Below are 24,061 nucleotides of genomic sequence, written 5' to 3' on the forward strand. Positions count from 1 at the left end.
AGCACCATGCAGTGATAGCTCGCCGGGCTAGTGCCGTGGCGTGACTCTTCCGGCTTTCTCTCTTAATGTCGGCATAGAATCCCTTAAGGTCCAGAGAGGAAAAGAGAGAATAAAAAAAAGAGACGTGTGTATGAGGCCTGGAGAAGGAGTGTTGGAACATGAATGACTTCACAAAGACAAAACAAGGTCATTATCTGGACGGGATTCATACTTCAGGTGCTTGTTGAAAGTGAGAGAATACTTTTCATGGCTAATATTAATTAGACTACACCTGCAAATGGGCTATATTCTGTACTGGTGTTTATATGCTTATAGATTTTTAGCCAGGCGCTACAGTACTGTTGCTCTAGTGATGGCAGTGTTGATTGGTCTGTTGGTCCAGAGTGAAATATCTAGACGACTGTTAGATGGATTGCCATGAACTTTCGTGTAGACATCTCTGGTTCCAAGAAGATGAATCCTACTGACACCAGCTCCACCAGCAGGTTGACAGCACTGCAGGGATGACATATTTACAGGCCAAGAATGAAGTTAGCGTCGCACCGGTTCCCTCAACAAAAAAGCCAATGGGATTGTTCTATTGGATTTTGGATTAATGCAGAAAAAAGCTTGCACCATTCTCACACAAAAAACAACAATATAACACTGCCACTCCAAACACTTGCATGCTCACAACTTGATAAACCCTATAGGACACCGACAACCTGAGGACCTCAACTTGTATCCATCGTACCATTAGGGGATGACCATGGATGTACTGGGGGTACCAGGGTTTTGTATTGTAAACACTGGATACCGGACTGAAAGATGACGCCAGACACCTGAATAAAAATTGCTCATCCAGCGTATAAGAGTTTTCTAGCTTTCGGTTTCGCTTCCGCCCATACTTTACATTGGGACGACGTCATGCACATAAAATAGCATTTCTTTGCTTTGGGTAAGTTTTACAAATATGAAACCTCCACGGATTGAAAATTCACACAACAGCGAAAAATAATTGTCCATCTTGTACCTAGGGGATGAGGTGCTTGACAGAATACATCAGTGTTGTATTCCCCAGTATCAACATTAATCTCTTCAGAAGAGCAGCCACTTCACCTAATTTCCTCCACGGATCGGCACGTCCTGGCTACTATCTTAGTTCTCTTGTCTGTTTGGTGTGCGCTACAGGCGTTAATGATGCGGGTAATAGGATGCAATGCACTGGACCGTGTGTGATGCACTCCACTCTTGTTATTGTACCTTCCATTTGCCAAATCCAAGAAACCTGCTGAACTCTATCAGTAATTAGAAAGCAATCCTGCCACTTGTCAATGCAAATTAATATCAGCTGGTTCAGTCTCAATTGACGGCCTCTAAAAAGGTCTCTCATTACCAAGGTGTCACACAAGAAACATCTCATGATAGGTAAAAGCAAAGAGCTCTCGCAAGTCTTCGCAACCTTATTGTTGCACAACATACTAATGCCATTGGTTACAGAAGGATTTCTGAATGTTCCAGTGAGCACTGTTGGGGCCATAATCCGGAAGTGGATAGAACATAATCTCACCATAAAGAAGATTCCTCGCAAGATTTATGAAAGAGGAGTGAAAAGAATTATCAGAAGAGTTGTCCAAGAGCCAAGGAGCTTCAGAAAGACCTGGAATTAGCAGGTACAATTGTTTCAAAGAAGACAATAAGAAATGCACTCTACCGCCATGGCCTGTATGCACGCTCACCACGCAAGACTCCATTGATGAAGAAAAAGCATGTTGAAGCTCGTTTAAAGTTTGCTGCACAACATTTAGACAAACCTGGATGCCTCGTTGGATGCCATAATACACACCATGTTTGGAGGTCAAAGGTCACTGCACATCACCCCAAACACACCATACCAACAGTGAAGTCTGGAGGTGAGAACATCCTGGTGTGGGGCTGTTTTTCAGCATATGGCACTGTCAAACTTCATATAATTGAAGGAAGGATGAATGGAAAAATGTGCCGAGACATTCTTCATAAAAAATCTGCTGCCATCTACCAGGATGATGAAGATGAAACGAGGGCGGACATTTCAGCAAGACAATGATCCCAAACACACAGCCAAGGAAACTCTCAATTGGTTTCAGAGAAAGAAAAATAAAACTGCTAGAATGGCCCAGCCAATCAACTGACTTGAATCCAATAGTACATCTATGGAAAGAAGTAAATATCAGAGTTCATAGAAGAGGCCCAGGGAACCTTCAAGATTTGAAGACTGTTTGTGTGGAAGAATGGGCCAAAATCACACTGGAGGCGTCTTGAAGCTGTCATTACCAACAAAGGCTTAATTTCTGAATTTATTTGTTTTGGTTTGCATGGGTTGTTACCGACATCTGGTGAAAATGTCATGTCAATTGCACCTTTGAATGGTGACGTGTTTGATTCTTATTTTACCCGCTGTGTATATATAAGTATATTTCACCTGATCAAAGAATAAGTAAGTGGACATGGAGTTCTGTGTGTATTAAAAGGCATTGAGTTTTTTGACTGAGGTATTCAAACAATTCAACAGTTTTACAACATCATATCAGAGATGGAAAAGAGTGAGTTACCCAGACTACATTTGATATCTTGCCATGTAGATGGATTTGGTGTTATTTGTCCAGATGTTGTGTTATATCCTCTGAGATCTGAGCCGTACCCACAATAAAAAGAAGGTTAATGGAATTGGATGTTTTCGACAGAATGTTGTGTTGGTTGTCCAGAGTAACAAGGAAACTGCTTTTGAAAAGAGATGTTGATGCTGGATTTAAAAAAGAAAAGAAAAAAAAAAAAGTAATTTCTCTTTATCACCATTGTGGTGGAGGCAGACATCTCAGAGACAGATGTCTGGAAACTTTGGCAAAGTGAGTGATTCATGTGATTGGGGAAACAGTGCTTTACTGCAAAACTGATATGACTTCCAGTGTGAGAGGAAAGTCTTTCATGTGCTCCAGCCATGCTCAGTCACATCTAGTGTGGCAAGGCTGTCGGAGCACAGCAGTCCAGGCTGCAGCAGCTGCTCTATCAGCCCATTTCATGCTTCCTAAAACTAGACGTTACAGTTAACAATCAGCACTGTCCGGGTCCATTCACTCAGCACAAAGCAATGATGGGGAAGTGTTTTCCTCAGGGATCCGGCTTAGGGTGCCTGTTTCCCCGACTTATTTATGCAATTTATGATTATTTTATTTACTTAGTTTTCTAATGCTAGCGCTGCAGGAAATCACTTCTGCTATTCGCGAATGCTTTACAATCACAAACCATGTTTTCTTGTGTCCCGGACAACATAGTCTTATCCCTCGGGGTATTCACAAGCCTTAGTGTGTGGCTATAATTGAACTGTACAGTATTTAGCCTATTTAAAGCCAAATCAATGCAAACTGGGCCTTTGGAAATCTAAATGACTTCCACCTAATTTTGTGTTCTCTAATCCTTGTCTACAATTAAGCTTCCAAATAACATAGAAAGCCTGGATGCTACTTATTTTGCGCTTAAGCATCTTAGCATTAGGGGAAAACACATGGACTAAATTCCCATAGGATGAACAAATATAAATATAGAAATAATGGCTTTTTTCACTCTCGTGGAGTTATTAGAAGTTTTACAATTTTCTCGTGGGTCCCTGAGGTGTCTAATCTACTGAAGGTGGATAAAATGAGTTGTAACCTTTGCGGCAATTAAACGTGGATTCCACAATTAAGAAACACGAAAGGGAACGTGCTGTTCTTTGCAGCAGTGATGGAACATTTCTCCGCTGCCCTTACCCTTCATTTGACATATTCTTTATTTATTTATTTATCTATCCTTTATTTAACCAGGAAGTCCCTTGAGATTAAAATCTCTTTCTAGAGGGAGAACTGGCAAAGATAGCACACCATTGCAAGGTTATAAAAATGATAAAATAAAGCATGTCAAAACAGACAAGGGACAATTAAAAATAGAGCATGTTACACACAGAAAAGGGACAACAGATACATAATACCAGTTCCAGTTTAGGATTAGCAATTCTTCAGTTACACTGTTTTTTTTATCAGAACTTTAAACTCTTTCCTGGAGAGGAAATCATTAAGATGTACCGAATTTGTTTCTGTTTTTATATGTTCTATTCTAATGACCTATTATTACTTCTGGATAAGTCATGTTTTTATGCTCATGGAATTTACATTGTTCTGCCTTTGAGCTAAACGCATTGTATCGTGTACACCAGTGTACAAATGACATGAAAGCCTTTTGTCTACTGAAGCAGACAAAAGACAATAAACATTATTGCAAAGTGATTCATTATTTCAAGTTATTATGGCGTAATTATTGGATGCGCTTTCTGACAGCAAGTTGAATAATCAATCAACCTTTATTTCACACTGGTAAGAAAAGAAAAGGATAATTTTGTGGATAATCTTCTACTGTCTTCATCTCCTGTAACTACATTATCATTAAAGTAGCATACAGAAAGTAAATGCCTCATACTGGACCACGCTGTGTCATATTATCTCAATTACAGGCTGCCATACATTTTTTATTAATTTTCATTATAATTTATTCATTATCCTTGATGGATATACATTTTTGCACAGCAGGGACACATTACCTGATGCAGGGGAAGGCAGTGTCTTTCGTTTTCTAAATGTAGAAAGTGTAGAAAGACGCAGGGAAACTGGGACAGACTGGGGGATGGCATGCTATTGAAAGTCTTGTTCTGGTCTTGAAGCTGAATACCTTGCGTTTACGTACATAGTATGCACCCCAGCCCAGTAATCCAAAAGGATGTCTTAAAGCTTAACTGATTCAGCCTTTAGTTTGGGAACCTGCGAGAGACAGAAATATCAAAAGAGGCCGACTGACACTAGGTTTTTTAAGCTGATATTCATTTTTCAGCATAACATTAATACATATTTTTGATCCATTGAATGAGGCAATTCAATAATTGTTACCAAGAGACAGCATGTACTTAGCAGGACATTTTTATAATTTCAAATAATATTGTATGTGCTGTTTCTAAATGAACTCCAACATATCTTTGGGATTTCCCCACTGCAGTCGTTTTTTATATTTACAGACCTTCATATATATATTGCCAATGTATCAGTCTTAAGCTAACATAGTACGATAATATTGGCCTGATTTTGCACCCGTCAGCCTCTAACAGATATATGGATTTTTACTCTGTAGTACAGGTCAAATTCCAAAACGTTGAATCCTGTAATCCTCATACGGAAACTCAATAGGGTCTTTCATTGAGGGGTCAATGTTGAAAATCTTTCCCAATCCTCTCCCCACAGCTTTCGAAGGTCAGAATTTGGGGCTTTTGTACCAAACATCTTGTTATTACCCGAAACGGACAATCTGACAAGAAGGTCAATTTCACGCAGTAATGGGCCAAACGTGTGGAGGCGAGAGAGTAGGCAGGGGTTCAACTTCTCTCTTAAGCTCTTTATATTTATTCTTCACACAATGACTTCCGTCACTTGTAAGTAGATAGTACGAAATAGTGCCAGCCTTCAAGTTCAACTCTTCCAGAAACGCCACCACAATGAGTGCTTTGCAGTAAGATTAAGAGTTAGAGAAGCACACAGGCCCATAATGATGATAGATGAATAACTTCTACTTTACTTTACTCCTCTGTTTAAGTTCAGAAGAACAAACAAAAAAGACATCTTCCCTCTTCAATGACTCCCTGACATCCAATGTGGATTACATGATGTACTAAAAATTGGTCAGTGCCCTCCGGTTTTGTCAGTGTTGACTTTAAACTGGCTTCAGAGCCTGCTCCACAATAAATGTGGATTTTAAATCAAGCAAAGTGTGCTGCTGTTCTGTAAGGTAGCGGTGAGAGGCTGAGCTTCACCTCTTCACCCTTTTTCCATCATGAGATTTTCAGTTTATGAAGCTGCCTGTACTTGTAGAAGAGCTGTGTATGGAGTATAACACCTTCTTAAACATAAATTGATTTTCTTTGGACCCAGGGGCAGCCATTTTGGAAGACATTCTGAACTACTTCTCGCAAACTTTGTCCAACTCATCATTCCCGTCTGCCTCAGAGTGGTTGTAGAAGTCAGAACGCTGTGAAACTTTGAAGCTGCTCTGTGCTCGGCAGCCTCCGTTTCTCCACACAAAAACTATCTAGCAGCACTTACAGAGCTCTAATAAGAAACAAGACGGAGAGGTACGGTGAGGAACAAGACATGAAAGGAAGCATTTAAAAGATCATTTACCATAGAGTGCTATAGCTCTGTCTCTGACTGGAAACGGATGCCCCGAGGTTGGCGTTTGAGCAGGCGGATAAGACGGTGTATCCAATGAGCTCTCTGCTAAACTGGGGAATGAGGTTTAGGTTCTTGGTTAGAGGAGCGACCCCTCTCATCCTTTTTTTTTGCCTTTCATTATCCCCATCCGTCCATCCATTCACTGCCGCTTTATTCTTCCCCTGCAGAATGGGGTAGATCAGATTACCCAGCACACATGTACTGTACCACCTGACAGTCACGTTCACACAAACTGTCACACAAAGTGATTTTTACAATTGAAAAGCTTCACGAGAGACTCCGTGGAAGTGTTGCAGCCAGGAGAAGTGAAGCAAAGAACAGCAGTGATTTGTTGACTCAGAGGTTGGGTATCGCATCTGCCTGGTGTTTATTAAGCGGCCCAAAGCCTCGTTGAGCCACAGTCGATCATTCAGCGGGTGTGGCGTGATGGAGAGCCTCATCCCCTCCAACCTCTAATGCCTCTGCTGAAGCTATTAGCCAGCCTTAATGTTTTCTGCAGAGAGGATGCCATAATGACAGACTCCACACCAATGTGTCATTTGTTGATTTTTGGCAGTAAATGAATATTGAATGCAGATGTTAATATTTTCTGGGCCACATCTTGGGCACTACCACAAACACTCTCCTGACCCTATTTGAGGGATGGAGCTAAAGTGAGATTTGAAATGTTCTGATACTCAGAAGGTTCAAAGATATGTCAAAACGGCAAGCTTTTGGAAGTTTTTTTAGCGTCAGTAAGGAAAGCCTAAAGCGAATTGAATCTCTATGCGGAGTCAGTAGGTGTGGGGCAGGCAGGAGGACTAAAGCAGATTCAGGCGCCAACAAGGCATGTATCTGCTTTACACTGAAGATATGAAGCTTCTAAAAGCTACTGAAATAGATAGTCACTTTCCTTTAATATCGACACATCATGGTCGCGGACAGGCACCAGCCCGGGTCTGTGCTATTATCTTTGGTTGCCTCCTGATGTGTAGATGCAGTGGAAATACAAATGAGCACAGGATGCCGCACCAACGTGTACAGTACCGTGCCAGAGGGGGGAAAAAGATTGACATCGACATCTCAAGCAACCACAGACTTCGTTCTATTCCACCCTGCTCAACTCATTATTTTTGCTTGCTCCTTTTCTGAAATCCTCAAATGTCACAGAAATGTTTCCCCCACCCTGTCCGTAATAAGTGCTGTTGACATTTTATGGATTCCTTTCAGTGTTATCAACGATTAATGCTGAACTTTGCTCAGGGTGATAAAGCATTTGAACTTCCACAACCTAAAGAAACAAAGCTATATCAGTGTTTGATTAAATTCACCTTGGGTTTGCTTTTTTGATATCGAACACATACAACAGCAACAGACCCTATGGCTTTCTACCTTTTTGTGGAGGTATTATTTAGCTATGCAGATTGCACAAAACACAAAGCCCACTTGACAATGAGAGAGCTTAATGGATTACTGTACCAACAGAGAGTGACAAGTGCCTTTCAGGGCCCAGTCGCAATGCAATGCTTTTTAGGAGCATATGTGACAAGAACATGGCAGAGGCCTGTGGTGACTTTTGAGGCGCAGTTGCTGGGAACAATTGATAAAGCAGTGTGATGGACTTTCTCAGTGGGATCTTAGCCCAGTTATCTTAAAGGCGGAATGTCTAAGAGAGCAGTCTTGCTCAGCAGCGTTTGGATGTGTGTTCTCAGATTATAGCATAAGTGAGTCAATTAGCATAAAGCAGCATTCTCTAAGACTTTGTAAGCACAATATACAATATGTATAGTCTGGCTTTCACATAGACATGTTTTCAGATATAACTTTATTTCAACCAATGTAGGCCAGCCTTAGGTGTGTCAGATAGCTGTGTCTGTTGTTTGGCAGCAGTTATATAAAAGTTTATTATCACTTATTGCTTCTAATAATTCGTGTCACCTTTGCATGCATATCTAATAGCAAAAACAGTTCTTCAGCATTTCATTTCATCTGAATCTTTTTGAACATATGTATGTTAATATTTCCACAAGGGATGCCACTGTTCCCATCAGTTAATATACAACACCGGTGTTACGGATTACAACAGGCATTTTATAAGAAAAGATGTTTGTCGATGATGCTTACTTTGATCTTTAACATTCGATGAACGTGGTCATTGAAAGCCTACGTAAAAATTTACTAAATGCGTTTAATTTAAATTGAAAAAAAAATCTAAACAACGACATTGTCAATGTAATCAATGTATGCCCAAACACTGTTTAACTCCGACTACCACTGCAATCCTACTTTCCATTATTTTAAAGAGGAGAAGTTGTAAACAGAGATTTCCCAAGCGGATCGTAAAGAACGGCATCAGGGTCGATGCGGGCATATTTTAATGGATGGTATCGGCTCAAAAGAATTAATCAAAATTCAATCTTGTATCCTCTCACCTCAGCCTGATAGTGTTGCAGCGCTGCTCTTCTTCACAGTGCGAGTATTGTACTGTGTATCCAAGTAAAACTTAGAGTGTGTAAATGTGAACAATTATTTGGGCGTACCTCAAGTGAGACTGGATCCAAATACCCAATATTAAAGGACCCAGGGTTCAAAAAACTTGATTGGCACGTCCCCAGTTGTAAACAACCTAATATTTAGGAACTAAAACTCAAAGAATTACATTTTCAGCTAAATGACTAACACATGTTTTGGTAAATTGTTGCTAACAAAGAATGAGGAGATATTTAAAGGTTTGATAAAAGATTTGATTCTGAGTTTAAAAAATAAAAAGTATTTTATCTACATTTTAAAAGTAATAAATCAACAACTAAAATAAAAAGTATCTTTTGTCTCTAATCAACACATTCTTTGTATATACAGAATAATGTACCTTTGGATGCATCAACCCTTCTTCCATCATGTTCCTTACGCACTCCCGCCCCCCCCCCCCCCCAATATATCTCAGGTACCCAATAGCTTGAACTACATAGTTAATTTGACCATTAGTGTCATGCAGCGTAAAGATCATCTCCATGTCCTGTGTCTGGCTCCTCATTACCTGCTATGGGAGGTTTGATTGGGTTAGAGGTTGCAGATGGGAAGTTACGTTGTTTTAGGGATGCATAATTAAGACATACAATACACATGCTACTACTGCTGTCCTCAAGCTGTCGGGTTAATAACCATGTCCGTAGTCCTTAGCTGATTTACTGATTTTATTTTAATTGGCTTTGAGAAAGTAAAATCGACAGTTTGTTCTTGACTCCTGGTTTACAAACCTTCTTTGTTATTAATTTAATAAACATTGAAAGGGAGATCATTACAAAGCCTTGTCTTTCTATCTTCTTTTGTGCTTGGCATACTGTGTGTTCTTGCGTATGTGTTTGATTCAAATGCTTGATAAACTGCAGACTGAGGTCTTTATAAGTCCATTACACTGTTATTGTGTCTTGTTCTGTCTTCCAGATGATATCAGCTAAATGTTCCCCAGAGTTGTAATGAAAGTGCTTAAACCCCTCTGTCTGTTCGGTTCATTGCTATTCTGCTAAAATAAAATGGCTCCAACGCTATCCGAGATAGAATGTATAGCTGGCTCGGGCCGACGTGTATGAATCACTCTCTTTTAAATTAACCGTCCAAAGAAGTGTTTTTGTCAATTTGAAGAGGGCTCATGATTCATCTCAGCTAATCTAGTCATCCTGTTGAGACCCTTGCTCAGTGAAAATGGGAGCCATTATTCCACAGAACTGCATTGGTGAATTGACTCAAATGAAACCAGTAAGACAAAGGTTGAAATAGAACCTGAGGAAATTACAATTTTCCAATGATTGTGGCATATTTATTTTCAGTTTTATGAAGATAGATTGTTTGAGAAAGGCCTTTGCGTAGGCATGAGTAAACGGTGGTAATAATGTGACATGAATTTATATGGTTTTCCAGCCCCGTAGCTGTTGACACAACATTGACTATCAGCGAGTACAAAATAGTGTGTACATAAAGAGCATGTAATATGTTTTAGAAATCTAATATACCTCAAGCATTCTTCAGACCACAGAATACTAGGTTTTCTAAATTGAGCAGACTCTGGTACAATAAGGTAGAGATAAAAAGTAGAATAAGAGAGATAGAATTACACCTTCACAGATTATCTGATTATTATTGTGACAATGTGAAGTGGATATCTGGTAGTGAACCTACAGAGATTAATCACCTGAATCTGCAGATCCTCTCCAATTTACGGAGCTTTATAGTGATTTTCAGCTCATTGTTTAGCTGTTTTCAGAGAAAAACAGAACAACCCACTGTACACTACCTGTTCAACACTAAACAGCAGACAGACATAGTTAGAGACTAGCAGGGGAACACAGGGGAGCATTTAGCAGCTAATATTTCCCTTAGGAGTCGGTGGGGACCAAAACAGAGCTAAAGGAAATGAGCTAAAAGCCAGGGTTTCTCCATAACTTCTGGACGTGTAAATAAGCAACTGTTTGCCATCATGTTCACCATACTTAAAAGGCCTGAGCACAATATTTCAATGTTGTGTTCAAAACTTGATTCCTCTGCCCCAGAAATCTGTGATTGCAGGTTTGAATTTGATTAGTTTATTTAATTACTAGATGATGGTCTAAACAGCTGCCTCAGTCATGAAATATGTGGCCACTGTTCATTTTACCTCAAGCTTAAAAGGTCTAATATTATATAAATAATAAATAATATTTTCACTATATGACTCTATACCAGTCTTTTTACATTGGAACTGAACATAATAGTGGGTAAGTGTTGTTTGCTTATTTCTCCATGACATATTGACACAACACAGAGCAGTAAGTTGACCCTGTTGATTTCCCTGCTCTATCTAACCTATCTCCCATCTGTGTTGACCTGCCTTAAATGTAATGTTATAGTCAATGTATGCAGTCCTCCTAATCTCCCTCCTGCTTTATGTTCTGCAGGGCTGCGGGGGGAAAGGACGGTGATGGCGCAGTGGCTCTCGCAAAGCCAAAGCAAAAGGGAGGCCGGAACCTCGACACAGGTCAGATATCTCATCAAGCTTTCTCTGATCTTTGTTTCCCTGACACTGTTCCTTCCACATCAGAAGCGACTAAACACTACAACTGCCTTGCCTTCGGCCATTGGTTTAACTGTTTATGATTGCACCGATATATCTGGCCGGTAACGAGTAAAAGTCTAAAGTCTGCTTGTAGCCCCAAGTGCTAGCAGTGCTTATTACATCTTAGAAAGATTTAAGTGATGTAGAAAGCCAGCAACACAATATTGTTTCCTATTGCTAGAGCCTTTCGAGTGGTGGGACATAACATGTAGAGTTGTGGAAAGTCCATGGGTGCATACAAATCAAAAGGGTTCATTCATATGAAGTATGTCTAAACATGTGCTTACATAATGAAACAAATGTGTAATTACACCATCTCTCAGAATTTCTTTGGCCTTGGTAACTTACATATTTGATCAACACAGACGACTCAAGGATGCTTTTTATTTTTTTTGTTTGTAAACACATCTTAGTCACTGTCTGGTTTTATGGATGAATATAGGACGTCTGTTCTTGTGGTTCTGTACTTGTATCCTGAGGGGACGCTTGACACTGTGGTGAGACTATCGATATGGAGGCTTTTTACCGCCCTCATTTTCAGCCCACAGACCGCCTCATCATCCGCAACCTCCTCACTGGTCCACTTGCAGCTGCGGACACACACACACACACACACACACACACACACACACACACACACACACACACACACACACACACACACACACACACACACACACACACACACACACAACATGTACTGCTTGGGAGGACAAGCACATTAAAGACTATGTGCCCTTTCGAAAAATGATGAGGAGGAAAGGAGTTCCTCACCAGTGTTGCAACAGCAGTCAAAAGTACTGACAGTTTTAACTTAGCACAGCATATTCCAAAAAGATTAACAACAGGACATTTACAATAGAAGGCATAGTTTGTAAAACTGTCCTGTAAAGGTTCTTTGTCAGATGGAGTGCAAGCAGCAGCTTGGAAATGCTAGAGTTAGAAGAGCATGGTGTTGTTGCTTAGAAATGTAGCGCAATCATGAGAGTGATGTGGCATCATGGGGATCCTAATAGCAAGCGCACAACAACTCAGACATGCTGGATAGGCAGCGTTGTAGTGAATGTTGCCAATAAGAGCTTTAGGAAAAACAAAAGCAGCACTGATAGCAGCAACAACAGAAAAAAACAGAGGTTTCATGGTACAAACAATAACATACAAGCAGTCAGTATTTGTTTGTTCAATATACACACAAAATTCAGGGTAAAATTTGGTCTACCGGGCCCACATTTTGGATGCACAGTACCTTTCACAGAATAATTAGTTTGTGCTTATATCCATATCTCACATTAATACGTAACATAAACGTTTGTTGAGGAGTATGCCGTTAGATTATTTAATATTTGTGATCTTTACAGTGTAAAATAAACTTGTCAGTACCCTCTGGGGCACAAACACAACTGTTTCTAAATGACCTCAAACATATCTGTGGCCTATCTATACTCATATTCCTGCCTACATATACACCGACATCAGATATCTGTGACAAGCTGATATCAGCCATTATAACAGCCTGGCTGAATTATCATTGGGGTCTGATGTCCAGAAGGAAATGAGCTAAATAAACAATACCATGCTAGTTGCTAGCACTACCGTAACTAGCTAGTGCTACCATAATTACTTGCTAGTAAAGTACATGTTGTAGTCAAATGTCTAGTAGAACCCAACCAATGCTTCATTTTTGAGGCCAGTTTCAGATGCTAGCCTATATTTAACATTTTTTACTGCCAAAAACACATTAGCTTTGAAGCAGGTGGATGGTTAAAAGATTTGTGACATTAAAATTGCTGCTGAAAGCTATTCAACTAGTGTCCAGAGAACTCTCTAAATAGCTTCTCCTCCCTAATTGTTGACACATCACTGACACATTTGTAGCAGATGTGCAGTTGAGTAACTGTGGTTGGCTCATGGTCTGAGGGACGGACAACTTGTTATGTCAGTGATATCTGTTTTTGTTGACATGGAATATGAATGGGCTGGACTTGCCCATTTAAGCATGGACACATGGCTTAGTGCCTTGCTGTACAGATGTCCCTGCTTGGACTGATGGTTGCCTTGGCAAGAGTGGACAGTTGGAGAGGGGTTTGAAGGGGGTGAGAGGAAAAGAGAGACAGCAGGCACATCTTGAGGCATGCCACCAGCTTGAGCAGCCATCAGTCTTATCGAGGGCCTCTGTTCAACAAGAAAACCTTTTTAAATGGAGTAATGACTGGAAAACTTTCATGGCTGACAAAACAGTTCTTTAAAAATACATTTTAATAGTTGATTATGTAATAGTTAATAGATATTTAATACTGTAAATCTGAATTATAACGGCATGTAGTAAAACCTGAGATTTGTTTACCAAGAAGTAACATTTTCTAAATAAATATTTAAATATTTAAAAATGGGTAAAAAAGGAAAAAAAGAGTTATAGTTAATAGTTTGGGGAGCCAACTACATGTTGCAGCGTTCCTGGTTCGAATACGGCGGGGGACCTTTGTTGCATTTCTTCACATTTTGAGTTTAATCAGGAAGTATCTGGTGAATAAGTAAACAAGATTACATTCAATGCCATCTATCGGTATTTGACAGTTTTGGATATTTGCCACTATGGATACATTTTATTTGGTACCTAAGAAGTATTGAGGTATGATACCCAGCCCTGGTCAAAATAAAGCAAACAACAAGTCAGTTACTGTAGGTACACATACTATAGCTATGTACATCATGACAACTCCAAATAAATCCGACCTATCACCATTTCTATGAGAATTTTTAAAGCTGATGTTCAAGTGTTTCTAACCAACCAACAGTGCACATCCCAAAGTTATTCACTTTGCAATGTATAAAAGCAGCAAATCCATTTATTTTGCTTTAAATTTAACTGAAACAATTACTTTTTTGTCAAAATATTTACTGATTCCCTGTAAATCGTCTAAGCAATTAATCAACAAATTGTTTCAACTCTAAACCAACGTTCCCATGTCAAATGCCTTTTAGATGCCACTTCCAGGTTCAACTATGGCCTACTGTACCTACAGTACTCACTGTAGATGCGTGCACGTGCGGTTATACACTGTAATTGATGATTATAAAAGACATTTTGGGTGTCTGGCTTTAGATAATTCCGTTAAACTGAATTTGCGAAAAGCCTCTCTGGTTGTCTGACAGCTCATGTCTTTGTGAAGCAGATTCACGGTGTCCCTTGAACCCATCAATGAAGTCAGCTGAAGAGCTGAAGTGAAAAGTAATAAAGTAAGACCCAAGTAATAAAGAAAACTGGTGTGGCTTCAGGGATGCACTTAAGTTTATGAATTCTTCCGTTTGCAGCAAAGTTGAACACATGAAGGACAGTGAAATGACGGGAGCTATGGGTTGAAGCACAAACCTGAAAGTGTCTAATTATGGCAACACGTCAGGCCTTTTTCAGTTCATTCTCATTTTCCTGTTAATGATTCACTGAAAGGCTCAGGCCAGCTCCCCAGACGGGCTCCATGTAATTGACGGTGATCACTGGAGGCGTCTGACTGCCTCTTTTGCATCTTAATGCTTACGATAATGGGAAAGTGGAGCCCTACTGAGAAAAATAACTGCACAGAATGATTCAGACCCATGCATTAATCTGCATAGCAGAGATCTGGTGCTAATCAGCATGCTAACGAGTGAATATTGATGCTCGACCGACCGGTGTCAGCATTAGAAGAGGGTAAGCATCAGCACAACAGAGAGCAGTGGGGTTAGAAAGCAATGAGAAAGCTAGGTTTAGTATTACATTTAGTTTTGTGACATAAATCTAAGACTTCTCCTTTACATGATATGAATGTCATCACTTCATTTGATTTTGATTTTTGCTATTGGCTTTCAAGAGAGTCTGAATTCAAAACGTTATGCCTTGAAACTGTTTCTAGTCCACGCACTGTTGATATAAAGCTATGTAACAGCAGTTTCTTTTGTCGGTCAAGGCTCTCCAAGAGTACACCGTTCCTAGAGCAGGTAGAGGTTAAAGGGCTCAGTATTATTAAAACAAAAATAGTTTGGACGACATGTCAGCCGACCATATCGAAATGCAAAAGTATACTTTTTCTGAATAGCCACAGTCAACGGTGAGGCGAAAAGCCTACCAGCATAGCTGCATCACCCAATCTCTCAGATCTCTGTCTGTTGTGCCCTTGTTGTCTTGACATAATGAATTGTACAAGTCAGGGTAACCGTGCTCAAACTAGCTCAATCTAGTACTCAAACTTCACTTTCTGGATCATATTTCATCGTCTGACAGGAACCTGAAACAATAGCAACGCATCCCATTGCATTTTGTTTTAACGTAGGGAGCTTTTTAGTTTGAGGCCCTATAAAGTGCAAATGATATTTTCTGCATCCTGCCCATGTTTACCTATCACAAAACTCTACTTTTAGTCCACAAATGTACGACCGCGCCGCGCCGACCATTCGTGCCAACTCACAATGTAGAATAAATAGAATTGGGAGCGATTCCGCCATCCATGTCTGCGTCCGCTTTGGAGTATATCTAGCGTGTAATTGTTGTTGCTCAAGGAGGCTTTGACAGATATTGCTACATGGGGGACTTAACCCTGACCCACCATTTGGAGAATCATTTTAATTGCATGTCCAGAAAGAAAATCATCAAAAAGGGTGGACAATCATTAAAGGGACATCTGTTAGGGCAGCACCTTTTTTCATACTTTCCCCTTTTTTTTTTATCCACAGCAAAGTCTGCTCAGTGTCAGAGGCTTCATCTATCACCATTTGTTGTTGTAGCTTTATACTCTGTCTCATGTCCTTCAATTATTTCTCAGGGGAGTTCAAACTCTCGCCGTGGCCTCCGGTCTCCTCCGCCTCGTTTTTTATCTCTCAGTCCGCTCAGGGCTCTGCGGTATCTTCCCACCTACCCCGCATCTTTACTTTCTGTCTCCCTAGTGATTAGATTATCTCTCACCTCGCGAGCGCGCCCGAGATGGCAATGACATTCACCCTGGCAAGATTAGGGAATGCACAAATGGATACACGTCTGGTGCAGACACTGTGAGGACAAGCGGTTGTCTACCAGAGTCTTTATGCAAAGGAGATTTTGCATGCACATCACACAGTTACACTGATGATATCCCCTGGGATTCACCTGATATGGTTTTATAAAGCTGCCCATAGAAACCCTAGCAAATTAAAATCTAAGAAACAAATTGTTTCCTTTGAATGACTTTGAGCCAAAGGCTTCCATTAGACAACTGTGTTAGTATTGATCAGTTCATGGTCGTAATATGTCACAAATCAATTAGCATTATTTTTCATTGTATTTCCCGGGCCTGTATCTAGCATTATATTGATAAGACACACTGACAAACTCAGCGAACCAGAAAGGTTCTAGACTGTCTCACTATGCCTGTTTTTTTGTGGCTTGTTCCATATTGATATATTTTACACAACTGTCCTCAGAGAACTTTTCTTTAAATTTATTTTTGTATGGCTTGGCATTTTTCCACTTGAGGCATTTGGAAGGGATGTTTAAAGGCACTTTGAGTGTCAAGTAAAGCTGGATGGGTTTTCTAAGTGTTCAGAGCAAAGGCGCAATCAAGAGACCCAAGGCCTTAAAGAGCAAAGTATCAAAGGCAGGGGCAGACTTTCTGTATGCGCATTCCTGCATGTTTAATATTTGTTTCAGCAAACCGTTTTTTAAAACTGTGCTCTTTCAGTGTCTTTAGATTTTTTATTTATATTTATTCCTGCAGGCAAAATGAATGTATTTTGAATATTTATGTTTTTGGCCACAATTTATCACAGTGCATTATTAAGCCAGATGTATTTTTGCATAATGCAGAATATAATACATTTTAAGACATTCATTCTGAATAGGTGGCTGTAAAATGAATCTTATGCTTTTGGCAATGTATCCTTTATATGATATACTGTATCTCACCCCAGTCATTCCCGCAGAAACGTTTTGGAGATTCACTTTCTTGCGCATACATACAGTAAGCCATATACAAATATTATGAAAAAAGGTTCAGAAATAATAGTGTCCTCCATGGCTGTCAGGAGTGATATGATAAGTACTCAGTCAATAACTTGTGGGTTTAGCAAATAAATTATGGCTAATTTGCTCAAAATTATATATATATATATATATATATATATATATTAGGGCTGTCGAATTAACGCGTTAATTTCGATTAATTAATCACAGAAAAAATAACATGTTAAAAATATTAACGCAGATTAATCGCTCTCCGAGATGCCCCTGACTCCGAGAGGGAGGAAAGGACTTCATTATTATTTGTTGCCTGTGATACCATGGACGCAAAATCAAGACTTTGATACTTTACAAGCCCATCCACAACCCCAACCTAAATGGCGCAATGCTCAATTCTCCAACATGAACGTAATTCTACAGTTCTGACTGATTTGTGGACTGAAAATAGTGTACTTCATGAAGAGTGACATCATTATTTCTGTCAACATATTCTGTAAACCTGAATATGACGTGTACATTACATTTATCGACAATCTTTCTGATAATCTTGTCCAGTTCTTTAAAGTTATTAAAGTTCTTTAATAGTAATTTCTTTGAATAGAAGTTGCCCATTAACGCCTATTTCTCACAGTTCTCTGCAGTAGGAAATGCTTAGAGACAGCCACGTCTGTTATAGCGAAGAGATTCTTTTATTTGCCCCGGTATGTACATAGTTTGATATTTCCATTCAGTCATCATGCTGCCTTTCTCCTTTTCCATGAAATGAAAATGACTTTAAAGTGGTTTAACTTGGAAGCATCTCTTCATGACTCATCAGTCTGCCATTTACGTTTTTGTCATGGATATGGTATCTAGAGTTGCCTTTTCTTAGCAAAGCACTCACCACGGGTATTGCAGATCTGTGCATCTGTTGTGACTGAGGGCCATTCTCCATCACCCAATAAACAGTGCTTTATTTTTTTAAATGTAATGGTTTTGTTGGATACGTGTGCAAAATGATCTGCTTTGGTTGTTGAGTGCAAAGGTGTTGTGTTTTAGAGAAACCCCTCATTGTCTCTATTGGTGGTTACATTGACTGGGGTACTGATGATGGTGATGAACAATCCATCAATCAATCCAGCCCTTTTTTTTCCACTGCTTATCTGGGTCTGCTTAAGGGACCCCAGCCATGTCTGCAAGCTCCTCCTTGTCTATCCCAAGACATTCCCAGGCCAGATGGGATAAGTAATTCCACAAGCGTGTTCTGGGTTCTCTTCCCGGTTGGTGGTGCCGGGCAACAATTTAGGGGATCCACAGCTGATGCATTCTCACAAGATACTGTTACCATGATTGAGAATCGAGAATCGATTTCTCGAATTCCGTTCGCCTACACAGTAAATAGTGCAATGTGCACATGATGTGCTGGCTGGATTCCTCCCACGTTAGCATCACAAAATATTCTGCAAGTCAAGTTAAACCAAACAGGTTTAGGTCAAAATTGCAAGGGGCTACATTGATTGCGTAGTAACGTTTTGGATATCAGTTGAACAATGAAATCGATCCAGTTTGAGTAAAAGATTTATGAGTTTGTAGGTATTTTCACACTGCACAGCAGTTTAGACTACTTTGAGAAAGATTTTTGCATCTCCAGCAAGTTAACCGAGCGGCCATTGTTTCCGTTGCAACGATTTACAGGTTGCATTGGGTCGCACGCCTTCCCCTAAAACACAGTGGTCTCAGGCAAAAAATGATCGACCAGCAAATAGGTGGGCCTGTCTTAAGTTTTGTTACTTGCTTGAAATTAATCAACTCGGTTGGTCTGTAGATGGCTTTTTCTTTGCTGTGAAGTATCTAATATAACAGGAATAATAATGCTTGTTAATCAAAGCATTTTATGAAGAAAAAGATCAAACACATTATTTTGCTGTTGGCATGCATACAATTCTGCTCTACAAAATCAGCAGGAGTTCAAAGGTTTGCCTCCCAACCTTTCCTTTCCTTTCTCTGAACAAACAAAGAAACAGAGCTGTCTCGGCCGTGTTGTCTTGTAAACTGGTGTCACGGAGACACAGTGGTGGTGGGCTGCAGGGAAGAGACACAAATGTCTCTAAGGAGCTGCTGTAATTCTGGACTGCCATCCCACACTTCCTGGTGCTTTGAACCTGACCTGACTGACAGTCACTTCTGCCTCAGGCACTGCCCCAAGATGCTCGTGAAGTGAAGCAGAGATGAGAAAAAGTGAGTTCATGGGAGGATTTGTCACATTAAAAATAACCTTTTTAACCTGTGTACCTGAGATTTGGTTTTGATCCAAAGATATGTTTTGTTCTTCATCTTGAGTCTTTCCATCAATTCTGTCAATTCTGCAGTCAGGCTACAAAGTAAGAGTGACAGGTGTTGTTGTTTTTGTGAGCAGAATTCAATGTGAAAGAATTTTCCCAGCGTGCAAACATACTATAACGAAAACAAAAGCAGGCTTTTATCAACATGTAGACAAAACCAAATTACATGTTTGCTTGTTGTGAAAGCTGCTCATCACATTGTCCTGCACTGTCGCTGACAGGAAGGAGCTGCGCTACAGTCTGTTCACTGCTGCTACGTTTGCTTTTTCTCTGTCTTCCTTTGTGTACATCTGGCATTTGTACGCTCCCCTGCTTTTCTGCTTTGTGTGTATTGAGCGAAGTCAGCAATAAGCTGCTATCTGTATTCCTGCCAAGCCCACCTTCCCACTGCTGTTTGTCATGGTTTGGGTTTCACCTCAGAGCGAAATATTTTAATTAATACTTAGTGTTGATATTTTTGTATTTTTGTTGGCCTGAAAATTGGCAAAAATATTATTTTCCTCCACAATGTATTATGTCATGGTAGTGAAGCCGCTGTAGCCTGGGGTAGGATTAGAAATACATACAGTGTTTACCATGGTGACGGTGGCCAGTAGCTCCCATGAACTCAGAGAAATAAGCGCAGGGATTGGATTAAGTGCAGCAAACCGTGTCACGATCACTGCCCTCGACATCTTCCAAACACCCAGCCGGACCAAGCACCTCCGAGGCGGTGGCACTATGATGTCCTATCCCAGGAAATTGGAATGGATGGAATAGGACTCAAGCTGGCCCAGAAAAGCGACTGTTGTGCCCACATCTTGCAAAAACCTGACTGCGTCATGGAATCTCAGAGGGCTGTTGCAGTTGTCGCGCCGACAGAGTGCAGGACTCCATTGGGACGAGGGGAGGGAGACTCTTTGTTTGCATTAGTGATGCTTGGTGCTCAAACATAGTCAAAGTTAATGGATAATGTTTCCCTAATGTTGAATTCCTAATGTTAATATGCTGGCCATAATATCTGCCCAGTGAATTCACCATTGTTTTTGTTGCTGCTGTTGCAAACTCAAACAATGCACTACAGGAATGCAATAGTGTTTTTTTTTTTGTCATGTACATTTTACCTGTAGAATATAAACTGCCCTATATTGCTTAAAAACAGACAAATCCCAGAAAGAATACAGAGAGCACCTCAGTGTTCCAATGTTAGCTAGAGCGCTGCATGGGCATACAGTGTTCAGATATAACTTGAAGCAAGATTTTAAATTGCTTTGCTTTCATGAATTTGACTGCTGGAATATTTTTGTCAGTGTTTATTAGCCACAAACAGCTAGCAGATGTGTTTCCTGTCTGAAAGTCTGTACTTTGTGACATTGCATGTCTGTACATGCAATGTCACAACATTCACCGCCTGTGTGAGAGGGTGCATACTTTGACTCACAGAATGCAAATATCAGCAGAAACTGCAGTCGTTTCTCTTATTTTCCATCTGCAACATCTCCTTTTTGCTTTCTATCTTCATACAATAAAGGTTTGGGTCACCCAAAGTATAACATACATTTAATGTTTTAACTCTAGTGGTATCAAGACATACAATTAGTTTTAGTTTAATTAGTCCAGGTTTTGAGATATTTGACTCCCCTTCAATACAATGGAGCTGAATGGAATTTTATTTGTGGTGATGCCGATTACTTTTAGCAGCAATAGTTGCTATGAAAAGAGCAATGGAGACAGCAGTTTTCTTTTGTAATTTGGGCGAACCAAACCTCTAAGAAAGTCAAGTCATACAACTCAGGGTTACTGCAAGTTTTTCGTCCACATTTTCAACTCTACTTGACTTGTGTTCACCAAAAATAAATTGGCAAACACTTTAATTGATGATGGTTTGTGATGATCAATGAAGTGAAAACGCCAAATGTGTCGGTTCCAGTTTGACATGTGAAGATTTTTCATGATTGTTTTCGGTCACTAAGAAGTCACTTTAGGACAATAAATAAATGAACCATTTTTTTTGTCTAAAGACTAAACTATTAATGAATTTGTCGAAAAGATAATTGACAGGATAATCAACAACCAGAATAATAATAATCTTTACACACGTCATAACAGACCAATAGCAAGTGGACAAAGCTGCCCACATAGTTCATATAGCTCTTCTTTGGGATGAACTGAAATGCAGACTTATCAGCCACCATCAGTGTTGGACCTCACTTATGCTCTTGTGTCTGACCTGGAGGAAATCCCTGCAGCCAGGTTCCCAACATCAGATGGGAAGCCGGAACCAGATCCGGTCCTGATGAAGAGGTTGGCCCCTTGAACAGCAGCCTCTGTCATCAGTATGTGTGTGTGTGTGTGGATGTGTTGTCATGGATTGTAAAGGGCTTTAAGTTGTTGGAAGACTAGAAGCACTATATAAATGCAGTCCATTTACCATTTTAGCTATGAAGTGAAATATGCATTGGAATTAAGAGCTCCGTAATGTTGCATTCACCTCTTCATTTTGAAAAACCTGTTTTGGACACACATTAGATCCAAAAAGGATTATTACAAACATATTTAAAAACTGGGTGGTGGGGAGTCAAGGTAAGTGAGGACAAAAACAGAGGTGTGAAAGTGTCCACAGTGAGCTTTCATCACTTTTTTTTTTACTGCTCTGGGTCAGGATTGTGAGAGCAGTAGGTTTTTGCGTGTCTCCTGTTTACTGTGTGTAAGTGTCTGTTTGCTTCTTTTTATTTACTCCTAAATGCAGACATTGTGCCATCCTTTGCGTTCTAAAAAGCAAACAAAATAGAAACTGTAATTTCTGCATACATATCCAAGCTGTCAGTCTTAATTTGAAACGTTACAGCACAATAATGTAGCCTGTGTGGGGGCGGAAGAGCACTGGAAAAATATTCAGGGGGTGGAATTACATTTCTCGAAAAAAAAGAAACAAATCTGCCGCACTTCAAAGCACCAAATTGTGTTATCCAAATTCATTTACTGCTCATGTGAGAGTGGACTATTGTTTGATTGTTTGTTTGATCTTAATTTTATTAATTCCTCTATCAATTCTAGACCTAAACTGTACCCTAAAGCCATTTTAATCAATATTTTATATGAACAATGTGTCAAATTACACCTTTTACATAACACAAGGTCTCTGATATATCCAGAGTACACTACCTACTCAGCAGCAAACAGCAGACAGGCTTTAACTAAACCATTTCTAACCTAATAACTAAAACACGGTCTTGGAGGTGTGCCTCAGAAACCTTTTTCCATCTTAAGCACCAGCTTAGAATGTCATTTTTATAACAGATGTTACATGTGTAAATCAAATCAAATCAAATGTATTTGTATAGCCCAATATCACAAATTATACATTTGTCTCAGTGTGCTTTACAGACTGTACAGCATACGACACCCTCTGTCCTTAGACCCTCGCATCGCACAAGGAAAAACTATAAGCTTTATCAAAAAGGAAAGTCTTTAGCCTACTCTTAAATGTGGAGAGTGTGTCTGCCTCCCGAACACAAACTGGAAGCTAGTTCCACTGGAGAGGAGCTTGATAGCTGAAGGCTCTGGCTCCCATTGTACTCTTAGAGACTCTAGGAACCACAAGTAACCCTGCAGTCTGGGAGCGTAATGCTCTAGTTGGTTTATAAGGTACTATGAGATCTTTAAGATATGCTGGAGCCTGACCATTCATTGCTTTGTAAGTCAGGAGAAGGATTTTGAATTCTATTCTGTATTTTACCGGGAGCCAGTGCAGAGCAGCTAATACAGGAGTAATATGATCCCGTTTCCTTGTTCTAGTCAATACACGTGCCGCTGCATTTTGGATCAACTGAAGAGTTTTAAGCGACTTTTTGGGACAACCTGATAACAATGAGTTGCAGTAATCCAGCCTTGAAGTAACAAATGTATGGACTAGTTTTTCTGCATCATTTTGAGACAGGATGTGTCTTATTTTTGCAATGTTACGTAGATGAAAGAAGGCAGTCCTTGAGATTTGTTTTATGTGGGAGTTAAACGACAGATCCTGATCAAAGATGACGCCAAGATTCCTAAAATTCAAAAATAGTTTCTTGTAAAAACAGACCCTCTTGTTATAAATAAAACCACATTTTCAATAAAAAAAACTTGACAATCTTATATTTACACGATTATCTTGCTTCTGACATTGTAGGTAGACTTGGGTGCTGTTACTTTTGGAGGTACCACCTTTTCCTCACATTACCTTTCTCACTGCACATATTTTGAATGTCATTGCAGGCGAAGCATTATTCCATTTAAGTGTGACTGGAAGCCTGTGTTTGACAAATGAAAAATGTCCGCCATCAGAAAGGTGTATTCAGGGGAAGAGCAGACAAAGCAAAGTGTGCCATTAACCAAAACAAACTCAAAAAGAAGATCAAAGAGATCAGAGTACTGCATACACTATTTGAGTGACAGCTGATCACAATACAAACACAGCATAGCA

At 39.8% G+C, this 24,061-nt stretch overlaps 1 protein-coding gene across 2 annotated transcripts in view; it reads left to right on the forward strand.

Moving 5' to 3' along the window:
- adam19a (ADAM metallopeptidase domain 19a) overlaps positions 1-24,061 on the forward strand; it is a 156,439-nt gene that overhangs the window by 9,693 nt on the left and 122,685 nt on the right. For both annotated transcript variants that reach the window (XM_029454487.1, XM_029454489.1), the window contains exon 2: positions 11,174-11,253. In XM_029454487.1, coding sequence (XP_029310347.1) covers positions 11,174-11,253 — 80 coding nt within the window. The remainder of the gene's footprint in view (positions 1-11,173; positions 11,254-24,061) is intronic.

This window comes from Cottoperca gobio, chromosome 18 (genome assembly GCF_900634415.1).
Source record: "Cottoperca gobio chromosome 18, fCotGob3.1, whole genome shotgun sequence".
In the NCBI taxonomy this organism is placed as follows: domain Eukaryota; kingdom Metazoa; phylum Chordata; class Actinopteri; order Perciformes; family Bovichtidae; genus Cottoperca; species Cottoperca gobio.